The sequence below is a fragment of the Hylobates moloch genome, unplaced genomic scaffold (assembly GCF_009828535.3).
Source record: "Hylobates moloch isolate HMO894 unplaced genomic scaffold, HMol_V3 SCAFFOLD_1, whole genome shotgun sequence".
Classification (NCBI taxonomy): domain Eukaryota; kingdom Metazoa; phylum Chordata; class Mammalia; order Primates; family Hylobatidae; genus Hylobates; species Hylobates moloch.
This window is the reverse complement of record NW_026652276.1, coordinates 5,355,955-5,374,803: the sequence shown is the minus strand read 5'-3', so window position 1 is coordinate 5,374,803 and position 18,849 is coordinate 5,355,955. Positions and strand designations below refer to the sequence as shown.

The window sequence follows — 18,849 nt, the reverse complement described above, 5'->3', positions numbered from 1 at the left end:
CCCCATCAGCAGCAGCAGGGAGCTCGCTTATCACTGCATTCCAGTGGGATGGACAGAAAAGCACAATAGAGGGTATGCTGGACCCAAGGGTGCAACCTGGAACAGCCTGTGGACCCATAAAAAGAAAATCCATTCAGTGCATTTGCCAAAGAGCCCCGAATCTGTCTTTCATCATGACTTGGCGCCCGGATAAACCAAGAGAGCCTAGAGCTGCTGGATGTTCTTAACTTGATTTACTGTGACGACCGACATCAAAACCTGTAATTTCACGCGAGCTGTGCACCTGTCCCTAAGGCCTCAGTGAATAATGCCTGGACCTTAAGTTCTCATCCCACTTCTTCCTCTGTTCAACCTAATATCTTTTCCACCAAAGCAAACAGTAGAAAAAGTTATTTTCCTTCTCATATGAGTAACCTACACATGGTTCACATCTCTACAGATCACAGCTGCTTCAGAGAATTTACTAAAAATATAATTACACAAGGAATTCAAAATAATGAGCCTCTAACTCACCTCTCTGTATGTGACCATCAGTCTCCCTCTGTCTTTCTAAAAGCTCTTTTTTCATGCTGAAAGTAATTCATGCTCCATGCAGAAAACTTGGACTATAAAGGGAAAGAATACATACAGCCATGGTCCTCAGAAGATATCTATTGTGAACCTTCAGGTGGCTTCCTTTGATGTCCTTAGAAGTCCTCAGAGAGAACAATTCTGAACTTTCTCTTGAGAAACAATTCTAGTTTTACACAATGCTTGTGTTTCAAAGTCTTTACTCACCCAGATTGTAGTTCTCAATCTGCCAGTAACTAGGCAGGTTTTTAGCCAAGTTACCTGACTTTTCTGAGTCTGCTTTGTCATCTATAAAATAATTGGGGCAAGCTGCAGCCAGCTTTCTCAAATCCCGCGATTCTTCTCCTTCTCTCTTTGTCCCCTCCTCTGTCTTTTTGTCTTTTCCTTTTAACTACACAGAACCATCACTGTGCTCTGCATAAAGATGCTAGGAAGTAGGAGAGAGGCAATTAGGAGTTAGGAAAGACCTGGGTTCCCAGGTGGCACATAGTGAGCCGCGTGACTTTGTGCAACCACCATCTATTTCCAACAAAATGACGCTGACCACCTACCACTCCTCTGCACCACGTGGCTGAGGACATTCGTGCTGGCATGTTTGGAAGAAGGAGACCCACTTGTGTCGTGGGAATCAGAAACCTGAATGTGAATTCCAGCCTCGCCTCTTATGAGCCATGAACCCTGAGAAAGCCACTGAGCATGTCGAAGCCTTGGGTTCCCACGACAGCTTCCTGGGGCAGCACCTGGTGCTGTGCCCCTGCCTGGCAGGAGCAGTAGAAAAATCCAAGTTCATCTGAGAGAAAGGACCAGCTTTTAAAGGCGTGACTAGTGATGGGAGGTGCTGCAGGCCTGAGAGCTCGGAGATACTAGCAGGTTGAGCATCAGGCTGGAGTGGAGGGAGGAACGTGAAGACACGACATTCTGTCCATTGCCCGAAGCTCTCTGGACAGTGAGTATGGTCGCTCTCGCTATTTGCGGATTGGCTCTCGAGTTCGACTGGCATCTACTGAGAGGATGACAGACAAGGAATCTGGAGGTCTCCCCAGGTCCCGCAAGCCTTCAAACGACAAAGCTGAACTCGCAGAACTGTACACTGAAAGGGGAGAATTTTACTGCATTTAAGCTGTATCTTAATTTTTAAAATGAAAACAAAAAAAAATAACGAAGGATTTCAAGACCTCCTCCAGAAAGAATGTGCATTTGCTGGCAATCCGGAGGCATGCTGCTCACCTGCCCTGGAGACTCAAGCACATTGTGTGCTGTTTTTTTTTTAATTTTTAGTTTGTCTGCCCTGTTATTATCCCCTCAGCTGCATGCCCACCCCCACCCCTGGCAGCCCTTGCTCTCCGCGCCTCCACCACCAGCTAGCTTCTCCTTTTGTAGGTCGGCAATGCAGCATTTTGACTGTGGGAGCCAGAGAAGCTGTGTACAGCTGTGAATGCAAAGGCCCCAGACTCCAGAATAAAAACATGGGGTACTATGGATATGGGAAACATCCAAATTGCAAGTCATTTATCTGAGAATCTGATGGACTTCCTATAGGTTTAACATGATTACTGAGGGTGTATCTTGTGCCACATATTGTTCTAAGGGCTTTATACCTACAAATCTATATTACTCTACCTATGAGGTAGGTACTATTACTACCCCTACCTCCTTTTTAAGATGAGGAAATGGAGGCACAGAGAGGTTAAGTAACTGGCTCAAGGTCACACAGCCTGCAAGTGATAGAGCCGGGATTTGAACCCAGGCAGCCTGGCTCTAGGGCCTCTGCTCCTCTGCATGTGTGTGGCATTTGCAATGCATTTGTTGATTAGAGATGCAGAAGACACCATCATATCACAAGACTGAAAGCAGCGGCTAGTCTATACCCTCAATCAGGCTCGCCTGCTGAGGACCCTGATAACCTCAAGCCCCCGAGTTTTCCCAGGCCACCCCACTTCTGACTGATTAGGTGTTGACTTAAAAGATGGAATGTGGCTACCTAATTTACATCACTTTTAGATTCCTTAAGCTTACGTGAGTCAAAAGAGTCTGCTAAAATCAGACTAGCAATGCTCCTCGGCCAGTGCCAGAGCTGGCACCTGATGGGAGTGGGGTACAGGGTGAGTGTTTACCTCCCTCTGCACTGAAGAATGAGCTGGAAGTCAGGCATATTTTCAACAAATTAAGTAACAAGCGTAGGTAGCGGAGAAATGGCAATGCTCCACGATGGTGAAATTTGGAATTTTCACTTGGAAAGATCCTGAGGCCTAGAATCAGTCCCAGGGTCCAGAGATGACAGTCACTCAGCTGGCTCCAAAGCCCGTGGGGAGATGAGGAGAGGCTGCTGTATCTTCAGTGGCAGGAGCCCGCAGACCCAAGGCTGGCTGTGGGCCACGCAGCCCACCTGGGTTTCAGGCTTCTCTGTTATCACACCGAGTGGCTGGATGAAGTTACAGCCGAGACCCCTTTATGATACTTTAACATGAAGCTTATTGATACATCCTGAGACCTAGATGGCAGTTCAAGCCATGAGAAATACCAATCAGAGCAAGATGTTTTCTGACAACAAGTGTACCCATGACTGCTCTGTCCAATATGGGAGCCACTAGCAACAATGGGCCATCTAAGCTTAAACTAAAATGAAATAAAATGAAATGAAATTAAAAATTCAGATCCTCAGTCACCCCAGCCACCTTTCAAGTGTTCAGTAGCCACATGTGGCCAGAGGCTACCACACCAGCCAGTGCACATCAAACACGTTTCCACCACCACACAAAGTCCTATTGCACAGCCCTGGTCTAGACAAATACAAACGTCTGTAATTTCTTCCTTCATTATGAACACTATTCATGAATGAAAGGGATTATGGTGCTCATCTCACAGAGCTGTTGAGAGTTGTAGTAGACACTGAATAATGATCCCTAAAGATACTGAGTGCTAATCCCCAGGGTCTGTAAATGGTATCGCATATGGAAAAAGGGGTTTTGTAGGCGTGATTAAGATCCATGAGAGGGGGAGATGATTGTGGATTAGCCAAGTATGTCCTAAATGCAGTCCTAAGTGTCCTATAAGAGAGAGGTAGAAGGAGATTAGACGCACATAGAAGAGGACAAGGTGATGTGACCACAGAAGCAGAGAACAGAGCGATGTGGCCACAAGCCAAGGAATGCTGGAAGCCCCCAGAAGCTGGAAGAGGCAAGGAAGGGAGCTTCTAGAGGGAGTACAGCCCTGCCAGCACCTTGATATCAGTCTCCTGACCTGTGAACTGGGAGAAAATAAATTTCTATTGTTTTAAGCCACCAAGTTTGTGGTAATTTGTTACAATTCAATAGCAAACCAATAATAGGGTTAAATTAGTTAATGTATAAAGCACTTCAAATTCCCAGTAGAGAATTACAGAATGAGTGCTCGGTAACTGTGAGTCTCTATTATTATTATTATTGTTGAATACACATCTAACGTGTCCAACCACCAAAATGGTTCTAATTACAAGGGAGGCCAGGGGCGGGGTACAGGGAAGGAGCCCACACTTGAGTTGTGACTCTGGGAGTGGGAAGTAGGGCCGAAGGTTTAAGTAGAGGGCATCAGTGTTTGCTTGATGAACAACTGAAGCACCTCCAAACCCAAATCATGTTCCTTAAATTGCAATATTTGACAAAAATAGCTATTTCAAATCGTTCATCCAGCACAAAGAAAAATAAACACAACTATCACACAATCTAGAAAATTCTAGGCCTGTAGAGCTTAAGTGTGAAGCAAGAGAAAACACACCAGAGTGGGGGCAGGAAGTAAAATCCAAGAGAATTAACTAAAAGACTACAAGAACTAATGTGAGAATTCCCTCAGGGATGCACAAACTATATACAAGTATGCAACCAATAATAAGGAAAATATTTGAAGAAAATCTCATTCAAAACAGAAAATGTACACATAAAATGCATAACCTCAACAAGTAATTTGTGGGGCCCAAGTATTTTACTGGCATCACCTCATTTGACCCCACAGCATCAGAGAGGTGATGCCCAGGGGCTCCCAGCCAGCAAGGGGGCATTCGCTGGCAGAAAATGGGCAATGGGCTGCTGGGGACGGTATCGTTTTTCTCACTGTTGCTTTCTTTCCCTCTCTTTCTGGCTTTCCTATAAGTCAGTTAAAAAAAAAAAGACAGGCCGGACATGGTGGCTTATGCCTGTAATCCCAGCACTTTGGGAGGCTGAGGCAGACGGATTACCTGAGGTCAGGAGTTTGAGATCAGCCTGGCCAACATGGTGAAACCCTGTCTCTACTAAAAATACAAAAATTAGATGGGCATGGTGGCGGGTGCCTGTAATCCTGGCTACTCGGGAGGCTGAAGCAGGAGAATTTCTTGAACCCAGGAGTTGGAGGTTGTAGTCAGCCGAGATCACACTGTCGCACTCCAGCCTGGGCGACAGAGCGAGACTCTGGCTCAAAAAACAAAAAAAAGGCAAATGATAAACTGAGAAGTCATTATTGCAATAATTCAAAAAGCTTTAGCATCTGTAATACATATATAACTACATTTTAGAGATCACTTAAAGAAAAGAACACCCAAAAGGGAAACGGATAAATGACTGGGGATTTTACAATGCTTGCGACCAAGAAACCAAAAGACTATTTAACCTCCCTATTAATACAACACACACAAATTAAAACATGACTGACATACCATTTTTCTTTTATCAATTTGGTAAAATATTTAAAAGGATCATAATCAATTAATTAACTAGTGCATCCATGCAATCGAAAGTGAGGCCATCAAAACAAAGATCGTTTTCCTTGGATGAATATTTTAAGGACAAGCGAAATCTCAATGTTAAATTTTTACAAATTGGAGAAAGAATTCCTAAAACTGTAATTAAAATATACATATATATGTGAGAGAAAAGAACTGGAAGGAAATTTATAAAGAAATTTCATGGTAGCTATCTCTATATCCTCACAGATGATTTTAATTTTCCTCTTTAAGCTCTATCTTGTGAATGTTCTACAATGAATGTTACTTTTAACATTGGAAAAAAAACTTCACATACAATAACGTAAGAATTGACTTAAAAAACAACCCCTTTTGACAACTGTAAGTGCTGATTCAATGAGATAAGCGTAAGTATTCCAAATCGTGGGCGTGCATATTAACTGTAACTTTTAAGAATTTGTTGAGCCGTCATTGTGTGTCCTATTGGAATTTATCCTGAGGACTGACCGTGTTTCATGTTTCAAAAGACAATATTTGCTTTTTATTTGCCTTTGATTTAAAAAAGCAAGGAAAGAGATTTTATCAAAGTCAATCAGATAAGTGTAATCCAATTCAGGAAAATAAATTCACCCTTGACCTTCCATTACTTCAAAAAGAGGCATTTTTACATCTTTGTGAAGTCTGCACAGCACACCCACGAGGATGACTCTAACTGGACTCCAAACTGTCAGGTCAAGGACACCGGATAAAGTGTTCTCAAGGGACAGGCCAGTGAGGGCTGGATCTTCAAAGGGCGTCCATAAACCCTGGGACAACTGAGAACGTGCTCCCGGGATGATATCCAGAGCTGCTCCCGTCTCCAATGACCCTGCCAGGACCTCAGGCAGGGAAGCAACTCACATCCATGGCCAGCCCCGTCTCCCTGCCCTTTTGTCAAAAGATGGTTGCCACGGGTGCCCAAGGTATTATACTCACTGACGTTTCTAAAATCAGGGTGTCTTAAAAATGTAAAATCAACCCAAATAGATGGCCTTTCTTTGTCCTCACATACATTTTTTAATGAGGGTTTTTATTATAAAAATAACACTTATTTTCTCTACTTCTAACAGTACAGAAAAATATGAAACAAAAAGTAACCCCATGACTCTAGCCGCTAGAAGTAGCTATGCTGACAGTTTCTAGTGCATCCTTCCTGGAATTTCCATCCATCTGCAAATACATATTTATTTTATTTATTTTTTGAGACAGAGTCTTGCTCTGTCGTCCAGGAGGGAGTGCAGTGGTGCATTCTCGGCTCACTGCAACCTCCACCTCCCGGGTTCAAGCAATCCTCTTGCCTCAACCTCCCGAGTGGCTGGGATTACAGGCATCTGCCACCACGCCAAGCTAATTTTTGTATTTTTAGTAGAGATGGGGTTTCATCATGTTGGCCCAGGCTGGTCTCGAACTCCTGACCTCAGGTGATCTGCCCGCCTCAGCCTCTCAAAGTATAGGGATTACAGGTGTGAGCCACCATGCCTGGACTGCAAACATAGATTTAACAAGTTAAATGTGTTTGTGAATATATACAATATATATATTTTAGCATATTTGGGGTTACGGTTGTACATAGTGCTTTCAACTTGGTTTTGCCACTTAATAATAAATTAGATTTTAGTCTGTCTATATGAAAGTAAAGAATCATTTCATTTACAGAAAATATATTTTTGAATACCTATTCTCTGACACACGAGAAAATGGGGGACGTTCCTGATAAGGGAAACTCATGAACATTGAGCACACAGCATATAATCCTTGTTAATTATGGAAAGGACAGTTTTCGGTGTAAACCAAAGTGATTTAATCAAAAGACTTAATTCTTTTGAAACAATGCCTTTCTACCTGCATTTCCATGATTGCAACTGCACAAAATCATCCCAGGTATATTTTCTCCAGACTCAATTATGTAATTGAATAAGAATGAAAAACTGTAATACCATTGGCTTATACCATTGGCTTGCACCATTCACTGCTTATTCATGAAATTTATATACCAGTTTCATCCTAGTACCAGGCACAGTCTTAACGGGACTTGCAGTTTACATGGGAGAGGGGGCATCTGAGTGAGCAGTGGTTACAGCCTGGGAGAAATGACAGTGGCCCACACTTAGAGGTCTAAGCACCCTTCATCTGTTCACAACTCCGTGAAACAGGGACAATTCTTGTCCTCATAACACAGATGAGGAAACTGACGCACAGAGAAGCTAAATGACTTGCCCAAGCTTACACAGCTATTTTGCGGGAAGCAATGGCTCCAGTTTACATTCCTAATCATTGTGCCAAACTGCCTGGAGGAGCAAAGTGGAGGGGCTCTCAGAGCTCAAGGAGGAGACAGAAGGAACCTGGGAGGGAACAGTCAGGGGGCTTTCCTAACAAGTCACTCTCAACTTGAACAACAAAGTAGTGGGGCAGCACGGTGAGGGAAGGAGAGAGAGGAGTGAGGGTGGGGACCCTGAGCCCTTGGGCCCCATGCAGTAAGGGCCTCGGTCAAAGAGCGGGGTGAATGTTGAGACCCTAGCAGAAGCCCTGGAGTGGCTGAGGAGAATCTGAGAACTTCGAGGTGGTGCTCATCTTCCCACCTGGGCAGCATGGTGTGGGGTTGATGGTAGCAAAATGGAGGGGACCTGCTGGATAGGCCCCTGAGACCTGGGCCTGGCACCATCTATGCTGATGGGGGAGAACCAGCAGCCAGCAGAGCCGGGCTCAGACCCAAGAGGCTTGGATTGTGGGTGGCCAGTGGCTGGGGACACGTGGCAGAAACCATGGGCTGCAAAGGAAGCCCCCAATAGACCAGGTGGGCCAGACCAGTGCAGCCATACCACATGGCTGCAGAAACCCACCAGGGGCCAGGTACGGTGGCTCACACCTATAATCCCAGCACTTTGGGAGGCTGAGGCGGGTGGATCACTTGAGGTCAGGAGTTTGACACCAGTCTGGCCAACATGGTGAAACCCTGTCTCTACTAAAAATACAAAATTAGCCTGGTATAGTGGTATACACCTGTAATCCCAGCTACTCGGGAGGCTGAGGCAGAAGAATCACTTAAACTCAAGTGGCAGAGGTTGCAGTGAGCCGAGATCACATCACTGTACTCCAGCCCGGGTGACACAGCGAGACTCTGTCTCAAAAACAAACAAACAAAACAGAAAACAAAAAACCACCAGGGTATGAAACCGTGTGCCTGGCACTCTTTGCCCCAGCCACCAGCTGTTGGTGTAAGGATATGGAATTTCCTTTTACAGTCAGATGCAGTAAGAAGAAGAAAAATGGGGCAAGATTCTTCAGAGAGAGACATTTAAATTGACTTCAAATTTACCCATGAGAGACAGTTAACCTGAAAGAGATTACTTTAAACCAGAAGAGACAGGGTCACCTATAATTAGCAAATACAAGTCTTCCCTCCCCCACCGCTTTTAAAAATTATTTATTTACTGTCTTTTTACTGTGGACCATTTTTCATGAAGATGCAAGTCTTATACCATAAGCAGGAGTGGGAGTCTGAGAACGATGGCAGCATGGGAAAACCGGGTTTTGGTATTCTGGATAACAGAACACGATATTTTAAAGAACAAAAGCATTGGCATTTTTGCTGATATACTACCATTACTGTGATATATTTCTAACAGCTTTATGGAGGCCTGAGTGATATACAATAAACTGATCATATTTCAAGGATAGAATTTTATAAGTTTTGACAAATGTATACTCTCATGAAACCATCCCCAGAAAGCAAGGAGGAAAGGGATGGAGAAAGGAGGGGTATGCTCACATCGATACTGTCTGCTCAGTTAACAGCAGCCCTCTGTCTCCATTCATCACCATCAGTACAGAATTTACACAACATCAAATTCCTCATTTTAAATACTCCTTCATTCAAAATATCCCATTTTGCTATAAAATATACCTGATAAATAAGACATGGAAAGAAAACCTCACAAATGTAATCAATTTTGAATTTTTAAAAGTCATCACTTTTAAAATTGTATTGTAGGAAAAGATGGAACTCTCAGTCAAAAGCATGTCATTGAAGCAAACATTCATAAAGAAACTTTGATATAAAATTGAAGTATTGTTGAGGAGATAGTGGATTAGGATCCCACATAAAGTTAACACAAGAAGTTTATAGTAGTTTAGGTTTTTGTAAATCACTGTAAAAGTAATTGATATGTATTAGATATCTATTGCTGCATAACAAGTCACTCCAAGCCTTAGCAGCTTGAAACAACAAAGACATACTGTGTCACAGTTTCTGGGTGGGGAACCAGATGTGGCTCACTGGGTGCCTCTGCTTCAAGGTCTCTCACAAGGCTGCCAACAAAATGCTGGCGGGGACTGTGGTCTCATCTGATGGTTCACCTGGGTTGAGGGGATCGACTTCCAAGTCTATGCCTGTGGTTGGTGGGCAGCATTTAGTTCTCAGGCTGCTGGAGGGGGCCCTCAGCTTCTCGCTGGCCGTTGCCTGGGAGCCTCCCCAAGCAACCTGCCCTGTGGGCCTCTCCACTGGGCAGCTGACACTATGGTTGCTGACTCCTCTGAGCCAGCAAGGGAGAAGGCAAGTGAGAGAACAGGAAAGGTGAGCAGGATGAAAGTGATATCCCATCACTCTAGCCGTATCCTTGTCTTTGGAAGTGTTACTAGGTATAGCTCACACTTCAGGGGAGGGATGACTGGGGGCCAGCTTACAGGCTGCCTGCCACAGATATCTTTTAATAGAATCTTCAGAGAGAAAGTTCGATTTTTCTATTGCCAACATTTAAATTCTCTGGTCCTGATGAGCTAACCACAGTTGGCATCAGAGCATCTTGAGACCTGATGTGATATGATGCAATACCCCATCAAGAAAACAGATGGCCAAGTCTGCCTTCTATGGCTCCTGGGACTGATCATAACAATCTGCCCTCTTTTCTTCCCTTCTTGAAATAAAATTGACTTAAAAAACTCTTCTAATTAGGTTACCAACAAAGTGTTCTGCTCTGTAGAAAAATTCTCTGATGAATACCGGTTACAAACCATCTTTTGTAAACAAGTTTTAACTCATTTAACATTTCATTTAACAGCATTAAAGAACACCCTTAAATATGAATACACCTGGAGGCTTGTATTTAGAAATGCTTTACTCTTAGAGTTTTGAAAGTTCATCAAAATCTACCCATCTGATAAAGTCTGGATGCCCCCTCCAAATCTCGTGTTGAAATGTGATCCCCCCTGTTGGAGGTGGGGCCTGGTGGGAGGTGTCTGGGTCATGGGAGTGGATCCCTCTTGGCTTGGTGCTGTCCTTGCTATAGTGAGTGAGTTCTTGCAAGATCTGGTTGTTTAAAAGTGTGTGGCACCACCCCCCGCCGCCAACCCCGCACTCTCTCTTTGGCTCTTGCTCTTGCCATTTGACATGCCTTCTCCTGCGTCACCTTCTGCCGTGAGTTGAGTTAAAGCTCCCTGAGGCAAACAGGAGCAGATACCAGCACCTTGCTTCCCGTAAAGCTTGTAAAGCCTTGAGCCAATTAAGTTTCTTTTCCTTAGAAATTATCCAGCCTCAGATATTTCTTTATAGCAATCCAAGAACCACCTAACACACCATCATTTCAAGGAGACCTGGTGGCCAGGTGTCTAGTCCCAGGAATCAGCAGCTGCCTCAAAGGATTATGACCAAGAGGGACCATGATCGAGAATCTCAAGCTTCTTACAAGTAGAGAGGCTGGCTAGATGCCAGAAGGGAAGGTTGTTTCTGGGTCCCCTGGCTTGTGGACAGTGTTAGGTAACAAGAGCACCCTAATGGCGCTGGTTCCGGGTCCTAGTTCCGGGTTCTTCTTCCTCAATGCGAGCCCGCCCAAGAAAAACCAATCAGAGAGGGGTGTTTTTCCCGCCTCGCTCTAAGCCCCACCCCAACCAATCACAAACATCCACGCAGCCCTCCTGGGCATAAAAGAAGCAAACCCCCCACTGCTCTCTCTCTCTCTGTCTCCTGCCCAGCCCAGCCTGCTGCCTCTAATAAAGATCTCTTGGCCGAACCAGTGTAGCGTGGTCTGAGTCTGAGCCTACAGAGTCACTCTTTCATTGGTGCCGTGACTTGGATTGGGACTCCCCGCCTCCGGCGGGACCCCAGTCCCCCTCAGACTCAGACCAGGCCCCGGCCGGCCTTCGACCAATTTCCCATCCGCCAAACAGCGCATCCACCACTGGCTCCTGTTTGGTAAGTCACCTTCCGTAGTCTGCCGCCTAGTCCTATACTGTGGCGACAGACTCCTGCTTCCCTTCCTCGACCCGCAGGGAAATGAGTTTTCTCCCTCTCCCCCTCGCTCCTCCAGCCTGAGCCTCCGCGCCATACTGTTGGCGACATACAAAAATCTTGGTACCAAGTGGCTCACGGTCCCTCAGCCATCCTGTTGGCCCTTCAGTCCCTTTGCCTTGGTGACGACCAACCGAAGGCTCTAAACCTGGTTATAGTGTTTGGCTAATTAGGGGACGCCCTCTTAGCCATCACTGCCCCTTCCCCCACTATGGGAGGCTCCGCATCCCTGCCGGCCGACTCTCTCCTAAAATGCCTTCTAGACAATCTGGCTACCCTAGGCCTTGCTGCTGACCTCAAACCTAAGCGCTTAATCAAATTCTGCACGCAAGATTGGCCGACCTACCCCTTAGACAACCAAAATGAATGGCCCCCTATGGGACCCTAGACCCTGAAATTCCCCAGGGCCCTTACAATGATTGTGCGCACGGGAGATTGGGCAGAGATCCTCCATATTCCTAGCTTCTCCTATTAGACGATAAGCCTCACCTCTATGTGTCCCTGTTAACCCTAACCACAACAAGTGTCATGGCTGGCCTCCACTCCAAAAGTCTTTCCCAACCCTCTCCCCTTCCTACTTCCGATTTTAACCCTGCTGATGAACCGCCGCCATATCACCGTCCCCAACCTCGCCCTTCCGCCACCGCGACGCCGCCAACAATTCCCGCCCCCACCTCCTCTCCGACCCCTCCAACTTCCCCTAAAAACCCGTCCGCCTTCCTCACCTGCCTTACACAGGCACCCCAACAATCCAACAACATAGACCCCAAAGCATTTCTTCACACAAAGCTTCCCAGACATTCAGACCAAACAAAAAACAGCTAGACAAAGGTCCCTTTACCCCGCAGACCGAGATCCTCACAAAGTCTACCACAACCATGACGAGCAGACAAGGACTCATAAGTGCCAGATGTTGGCTCAGGCCTTCCAGGCCTCAGCCCAGCCTATCAGACACCATGCCTCTATGTCCACCACTCACCGCCAACCCCCCGGACCCTGCTTTAAATGTGGGAACGAAGGTCATTGGGCTCATGAGTGTCCTAATCCCAGGCCACCCAAAAGACCGTGCCCCAAGTGCCAACAATCCGGCCACTGGGCGACCGACTGCCCCAGCTCCCTCGGGGGAGCTGGGCCAGACCCTGTCCTAAAGCCGATCTCATTAAGTTGGCAGCCTATGACTGACGGGAACCTAGGACCTCTTCCCGACACACACCATCACCACGCAGGAGCCCAGGGTGCCTCTTGCAGTGAGTAGGCATCTCGTCATTTCCCTCCTACTTCCTCGGTTCTGCAGGAGTATTAAGGCGCTGTCTCCACCTCTGGCCCTCCTATAGTCAAAGTAGGGGGCGACCCCATGCAGCCAAAGACCACCCCGCCCCTAACATGCTCTCATAAGTTCCTGATCATGCCCCAGTGCCCCCCTTCCTTTCCTCACACTTCCCGGCGTCTCCAGCGACATCTCTCAAGCTGCCGAAGACCTCCTTCAGCAGCTAGACTCCCCCTCTGTTTCTGTCTCAGTATAGCAGTCTTGGCTCTTACTTCTACAGGAAGGAATCCAACTCTTAAACACCTCTAACATCTCTCCCTCCAACTGCTTCCTATGTGCCAGCCTCAATAAACCGCCACTTATTGCTGTTACTGTCTCCCTCCCGAACACTACTAACACTACCAGTCATTCATCACTCCCCAACACCCCCTTAATATTCAGTGTTCCCCTCTTCAACATGTCCCAGGCCGTTACCTGCTACACAAACATCCCAGAATCCCCTTCCTTCTGTAATACCACCACCTCATACCCTAACTCTTCCGCCCCCGATGGATACTTCTTCTGGTGTAACCACGCTTTTTACAAAACAATAAACTCCTCCATCAATACCACCTGCTTCCCCGTCACACTCCTGCCACAACTTACCCTCCTCTCCCTTTCCGAAGGGACCATCGCCTTCAACCTTAACCACCCTCCCATAAATCAGGCCCCAAGAAAAAGACGGGCTGTCTTTATACCTGCCATCCTTGGCCTCTCCCTTGCAACCTCCCTTCTAGGCTCCGCTCTAGGGGCCACCTCCCTCGGATACGGAGTCTCGCAGGTTAATGAATTAAAGGTACACCTAGAATCCACTATTGAACAAACTGCACAGTCACTAGCCACCCTGCAGCGACAAATCACCTCTTTAGCCGGAGTAGTCCTCCAAAACCGCAGAGCCCTAGACCTCCTGACAGCTGAAAAAGGAGGCACATGCATTCTCCTCCAAGAAAGCTGTTGTTACTTTATTAATGAGTCCCAGGTTGTCGAGACCAACATAAAAAATCTTAATGACATAAGACAAAAACTTCTCGAAACAAACACAGGCTACTCACTTTGGGACACTCTAAAAATGCCTCTTTTGGCTTGGGTCCTACCCTTTCTCGGACCCCTCCTAGGAATAGCAGCCTTTTGTACCCTCCTCCCTTGCTTAATAAAGTTCATGCAACAACGAATCTCCTCCTTATCTAACCAGACTTTTAACCAGCTTCTCATTAGGCACTACCAACTCCTAGCAACTGAAGAAGACGACCAGGACTCACCTACCCATGGCCTCCACCTCCAGGACCTGTAATTTCTTAGATTTCCTCCAGGCCCTCCAAGAAGATACGTGGCTCATAGCAGATCCTTCCCTGCCATATGGATGGCTTGCGTCCATAGATGACCTCTACTTACAAGGGACATCTTTAGACTTCACACCCCGGGAAGTGTTCACCTTCAGCGCCGTCTTCCTTGGCCTCCTGCTGTTGCTCTGCCCCTACAGTCCTCCAATATCCCTTCCCCATGACGCCCCCGTTCAGCAGGAAGTAGCCAGACGAACAGCGACGCCCACCCCCCCCACTTCTTAAAAAACAAAAAAGGGAGGAATGTTAGGTAACAAGAGCACCCTAATGGCGCTGGTTCTGGGTCCTAGTTCTGGGTTCTTCTTCCTCAATGCGAGCCCACCCAAGAAAAACCAATCAGAGAGGGATGTTTTTCCCGCCTCGCTCTAAGCCCCACCCCAACCAATCACAAACATCCATGCAGCCCTCCTGGGCATAAAAGAAGCAAACCCCCCACCACTCTCTCTCTCTCTGTCTCCTGCCCAGCCCAGCCTGCTGCCTCTAATAAAGATCTCTTGGCCGAACCGGTGTAGCGTGGTCTGAGTCTGAGCCTACAGAGTCACTCTTTCAGACAGACCTGGCCTGTGAAGTCCTGCCATCCTTGGGCTATGTCATGTACTCATTATATTCCAAGCAATATTTAAAAAAATTAATTTCTGAATTCTTAGCCTTGGCACTTCATGTTTCTAAAATGAAGCCAAGAAACCTCATGACTCTATATCAATAGGCTTCTGTGCTTAAAAACATACAATAACCTCAGCCACTAAAGAATAGACTGGATATGTCACGATGTAGCTCATGTTCACCTGCATTCGATGAACCAATGCCGGATCTGGTCTTGAAGGTTCTCCTTGATGTCCAGGCCTTCTATCAACTTTAGGTCATTCTTGATGGTAACCAGGGCTTCCCTGTAGTCCTCTTCATGCTTTATCTGCACCTCGTTCCGCAGGCAGTCCACCTTTTCAGCCTGGATTACTGTAGCACTGACTTCATTAAAGAGAGGAGGTGGATTCTGAAAATACATATAAGCAACAAGGTTTGAGGTCATAAAAGTTACAGTTGGTAAAAATATCAGAAACTAAACAAATGTGTTAATATCTTCCATAGTGTCTTAGCAAAGGCAAATAAGAAATACAAGCATCCAGAGGAAGCAAAGCTAACTGAGTGCATTTACTCAGTGTATTTAATCCAAAGTCCCTGACATAATGCTTTATGTTCTTTTGTTTTGAAGTTTTCAGCTTCAATATGTTTGAGGCTTCTCTCCTGTCAACAACATAGATATGGATTAAAAAAACTCAATCTGAGAATTATAGAAAAGAAAAATTGTATCCATTGTACACAAGAAACATTCGGAGATAATCTTCTCAAGTTTTTTATCTAACACACTTTCTTGTTTTTTTTTTCTTCCTTTCCCACCTTCTGTTGGATTTATGTAGTTTTGTTCATTCTTATCATGTAGTGGTTTAAAAATTATACAACTTATTTTAATCTTCTACTGGTTATCTTAAAATTTAACATGTTACTTAACATCTATATTTCTATCTGTCTAGAATTTATCATAATCTAGAGCTTCTTTGAACAAGTATAGGACCTATGCATGTGTTCACTTTTCTTCCCACAACCTCTCATTTTATAATATCATAGACTGTAATTAATTTTGAAAAGCAAGAGATGTTTACATTTAACTATGAGATGTCCTGGTTTCTCTGTTTACCCTTTGCATTAGTCCATTTTTGCACTCCTATAAAAGAATACTGGAGAGTGGGTAATTTATAAGGAAAAGAAGTTTATTTTGGCTCACAGTTCTGCAGGCTGTATGAGAAGCATGGTGCCAGCATCTGCTTGGCTTCTGGTGAGGCCTCAGGAAGCTTACAATCATGATGGAAGGTGACAGGGAGCCAGTGCCTCACGTGGTGAAAGAGAGCAAGAGATAAAGAAGGGGAGGTCCCAGACTCGTATAAACAACCAGATCTTGTGTGAACTGAGAGAATTCACTCATCACCAAGGGGATGGTGCTAAGCCATTCATGAGAGATCTGCCCCCAGGATCCATTACCTCCCACTAGGCTCCACCTCCAACACTGGGAATCATATTTCAACATGAGATTTGGAGGGGACAAACATCCAAACCATATAACCCTTGTTCTTCTTTTTTGTATTCGGTTTTCATTTTGCTGAAGTATGTCCTTGAGTGTAACGTTCAGAATGAATACGTACAGCCATAAATATTATAAGGACTTGCATTTCTAAAGATGTCTTCATTTGGCCCCTCCCACTTGAATGGCATTTTGGTAGTTCCCTTGAGGAATTCTACTTCTAACAGGTAGAGTTTCCAGTTCCTTTTTTGCAAAGTTAATTGTTGTTCCATTGCAAATAAGCTGTTTCCTCCCTGAAAGTGTTTATAATGCTTTACTGTTAGAGTTTTGAAAGTTCATCAAAATGTATGTAGGTGTAGGCATTTCTTCATTCATTGTATTCTCCTTTGGTAGGTGTATTCAATATAAAGAATTGCCTTCGGCTCTTCAAGTTTTCCTTCTATTATTTCTTTTTGTCCATTTCCTTGTCTGCAATAAACATTAGATAAATGCCAGACCACTGGATTGATTTTTCATGACTCTGAGCTTTTATATTTCCCATTCATCTATTTGCACTAGGTGATAGTGCAAATAGGAGAAAAAAAATCACTATGTTATAGTACAAATAGGAGATTTCTTTAGCTTTATCTTCCAGAACCAATTTGACTTTCAGTTATGTGTATCATTTGGATTATTTAAATTTTGGAGTGGTTATTGTTATTGTTTTAATTTTTGGCATGCTCTTATATTCCCAGAATAGTTTCTTATTTTATACTTGTTCCTTTCTTATTTTTTGTAGACACTATGGCTAACGCTGTTGTGATTCTGGTCATTAGGACAGGCTGTACCAATAGCTAAGTGGGTGAAATCCACGAATACTAGGGAGCTCTGGAGTAAAGAAACGTCCAACGGTAAGAGAACAACATTAAAGTCCATTTTGAAAGCTGTGAAACAAGAATATGGCAAAATTCAAGACTCTGTTTAGAAAAGACATCAGCAAAACTATAAACTTAAATCAATTACTTGGAAAAAATCATTATCTTAAAGATTCAATTCATGTCCTAAACGTAAATAAATTTTAAACGAATTAGTTAAATGTAACACAAATGTACACACACATATACACACACTCTCTAAGAAATACCTATGAACCTCTAGAGGTGGAAGGGATTTCATAATGAAGATGTCATCAAAATACAGTGTCCACTCATCCCATAAAGTCAGTTAAAAGAGAAAAGGAAACCACACATACCATACTTTGTAAATATATGCATTAGAAAATCCTAAGGAAATTTGAGCCAATTTTCTAAGTTTAGTAAAATGAGAACAAACAACTTTTCTTTTTTGGAGACAAGGTCTCAGTCTGTCACCCAGGCTGGAGTACAATGGCACAATCTCAGCTCACTGCAACCTCTGCCTCCCGGGCTCAAGCGATCCTCCCACCTCAGTCTCCCGAGTAGCGGGAGTACAGGTGCACACCACCACACCTGGGTAATTTTTTGTACTTTTTGTAGAGATGGGGGTCTTGCCATGTTGCCCAGGCTGGTCTTGAACTCCTAGACCCAGGCAACTTCCCCGTCTCTGCCTCTTAAAAGTGCTGGGATCACAGGGGTGAACCACCATGCCCGGCTGAGAACATACAACTTTTATGATGCTAGGAAAAAAAACCCTAAAAATTACTTTTTAAAGTAATATAAAAGCGAATATAGGATGAGAATTACAGAATCATTTTAAAAAACAATGTTAAAAACAAATGATCATTAATTGCCTCAATAAAGGTACTCAAAAGCATGGCTTTTCTTTATATTATTTTGTGTCAAAACTGAACGTTAGGAATTTCCTTTATATAATCATTAAAAATATCCAATTCTTATATCGTCCAGGCAATGTTTTTCATTCCTAGTGCTTACATCTTAAGTGTGTAAGACAGAAGCATAAATTCATATAGAGACTTTAATCTCTCCAATGGCTAATTTAGTTTTCACGGAGATGTTAAAATAGATCTCTGCAATAAATGACTGAAATTTTTTTTTTTGCCTCTGATGAAAGTGTAAAATTGTTTTGAAGTCTTGTATTAATAATGTCACAATTATCTGCTGTATAGTGTATCATTTGATGTTGCTTTTCTCCAAATTATGTTGTTCCTGTTGTTATTTGAAGATTTCCTTCATAGATGTATACAGACAAACTATATTTTACCTGAGTCTTTTCTCCTTTCATCCCTAAAAATGAATCAATGAGCAGGTGACTCTGATTTGTGTCTTGTCAACAGCCCTATACGAAGTGTCCAAGAAACTTCCTAATACCTCCACAATCCACGAGTGCAACAAAACACTCAGCTGTCATTGGATTTTCCTAATAGCCCCTTGGCATGGTTCTCGTCTTACATATTCCTGTACTGCATTTCTTTATTCATCTCCACACCTATTTTTATTTTATTTTTATTTATTTATTTATTTATTTTTTGAGATGGAGTCTCACTCTGTCGCCCAGGCTGGAGTGCAGTGGCGTGATCTCGGCTCACTGCAACCTCCACCTCCTGGGTTCAAGTGATTCTCCTGCCTC

The 18,849-nt window shown here is 44.3% G+C and overlaps 1 protein-coding gene across 7 annotated transcripts in view; it reads right to left on the bottom strand.

Annotated features, from left to right (window-relative positions):
• The window catches only part of IQCA1 (IQ motif containing with AAA domain 1), a 178,390-nt gene that overhangs the window by 123,804 nt on the left and 35,737 nt on the right, over positions 1-18,849 (bottom strand). For all 7 annotated transcript variants that reach the window (XM_032753611.2, XM_032753627.2, XM_032753624.2 and 4 more), the window contains one exon: positions 15,017-15,222. In XM_032753611.2, coding sequence (XP_032609502.1) covers positions 15,017-15,222 — 206 coding nt within the window. The remainder of the gene's footprint in view (positions 1-15,016; positions 15,223-18,849) is intronic.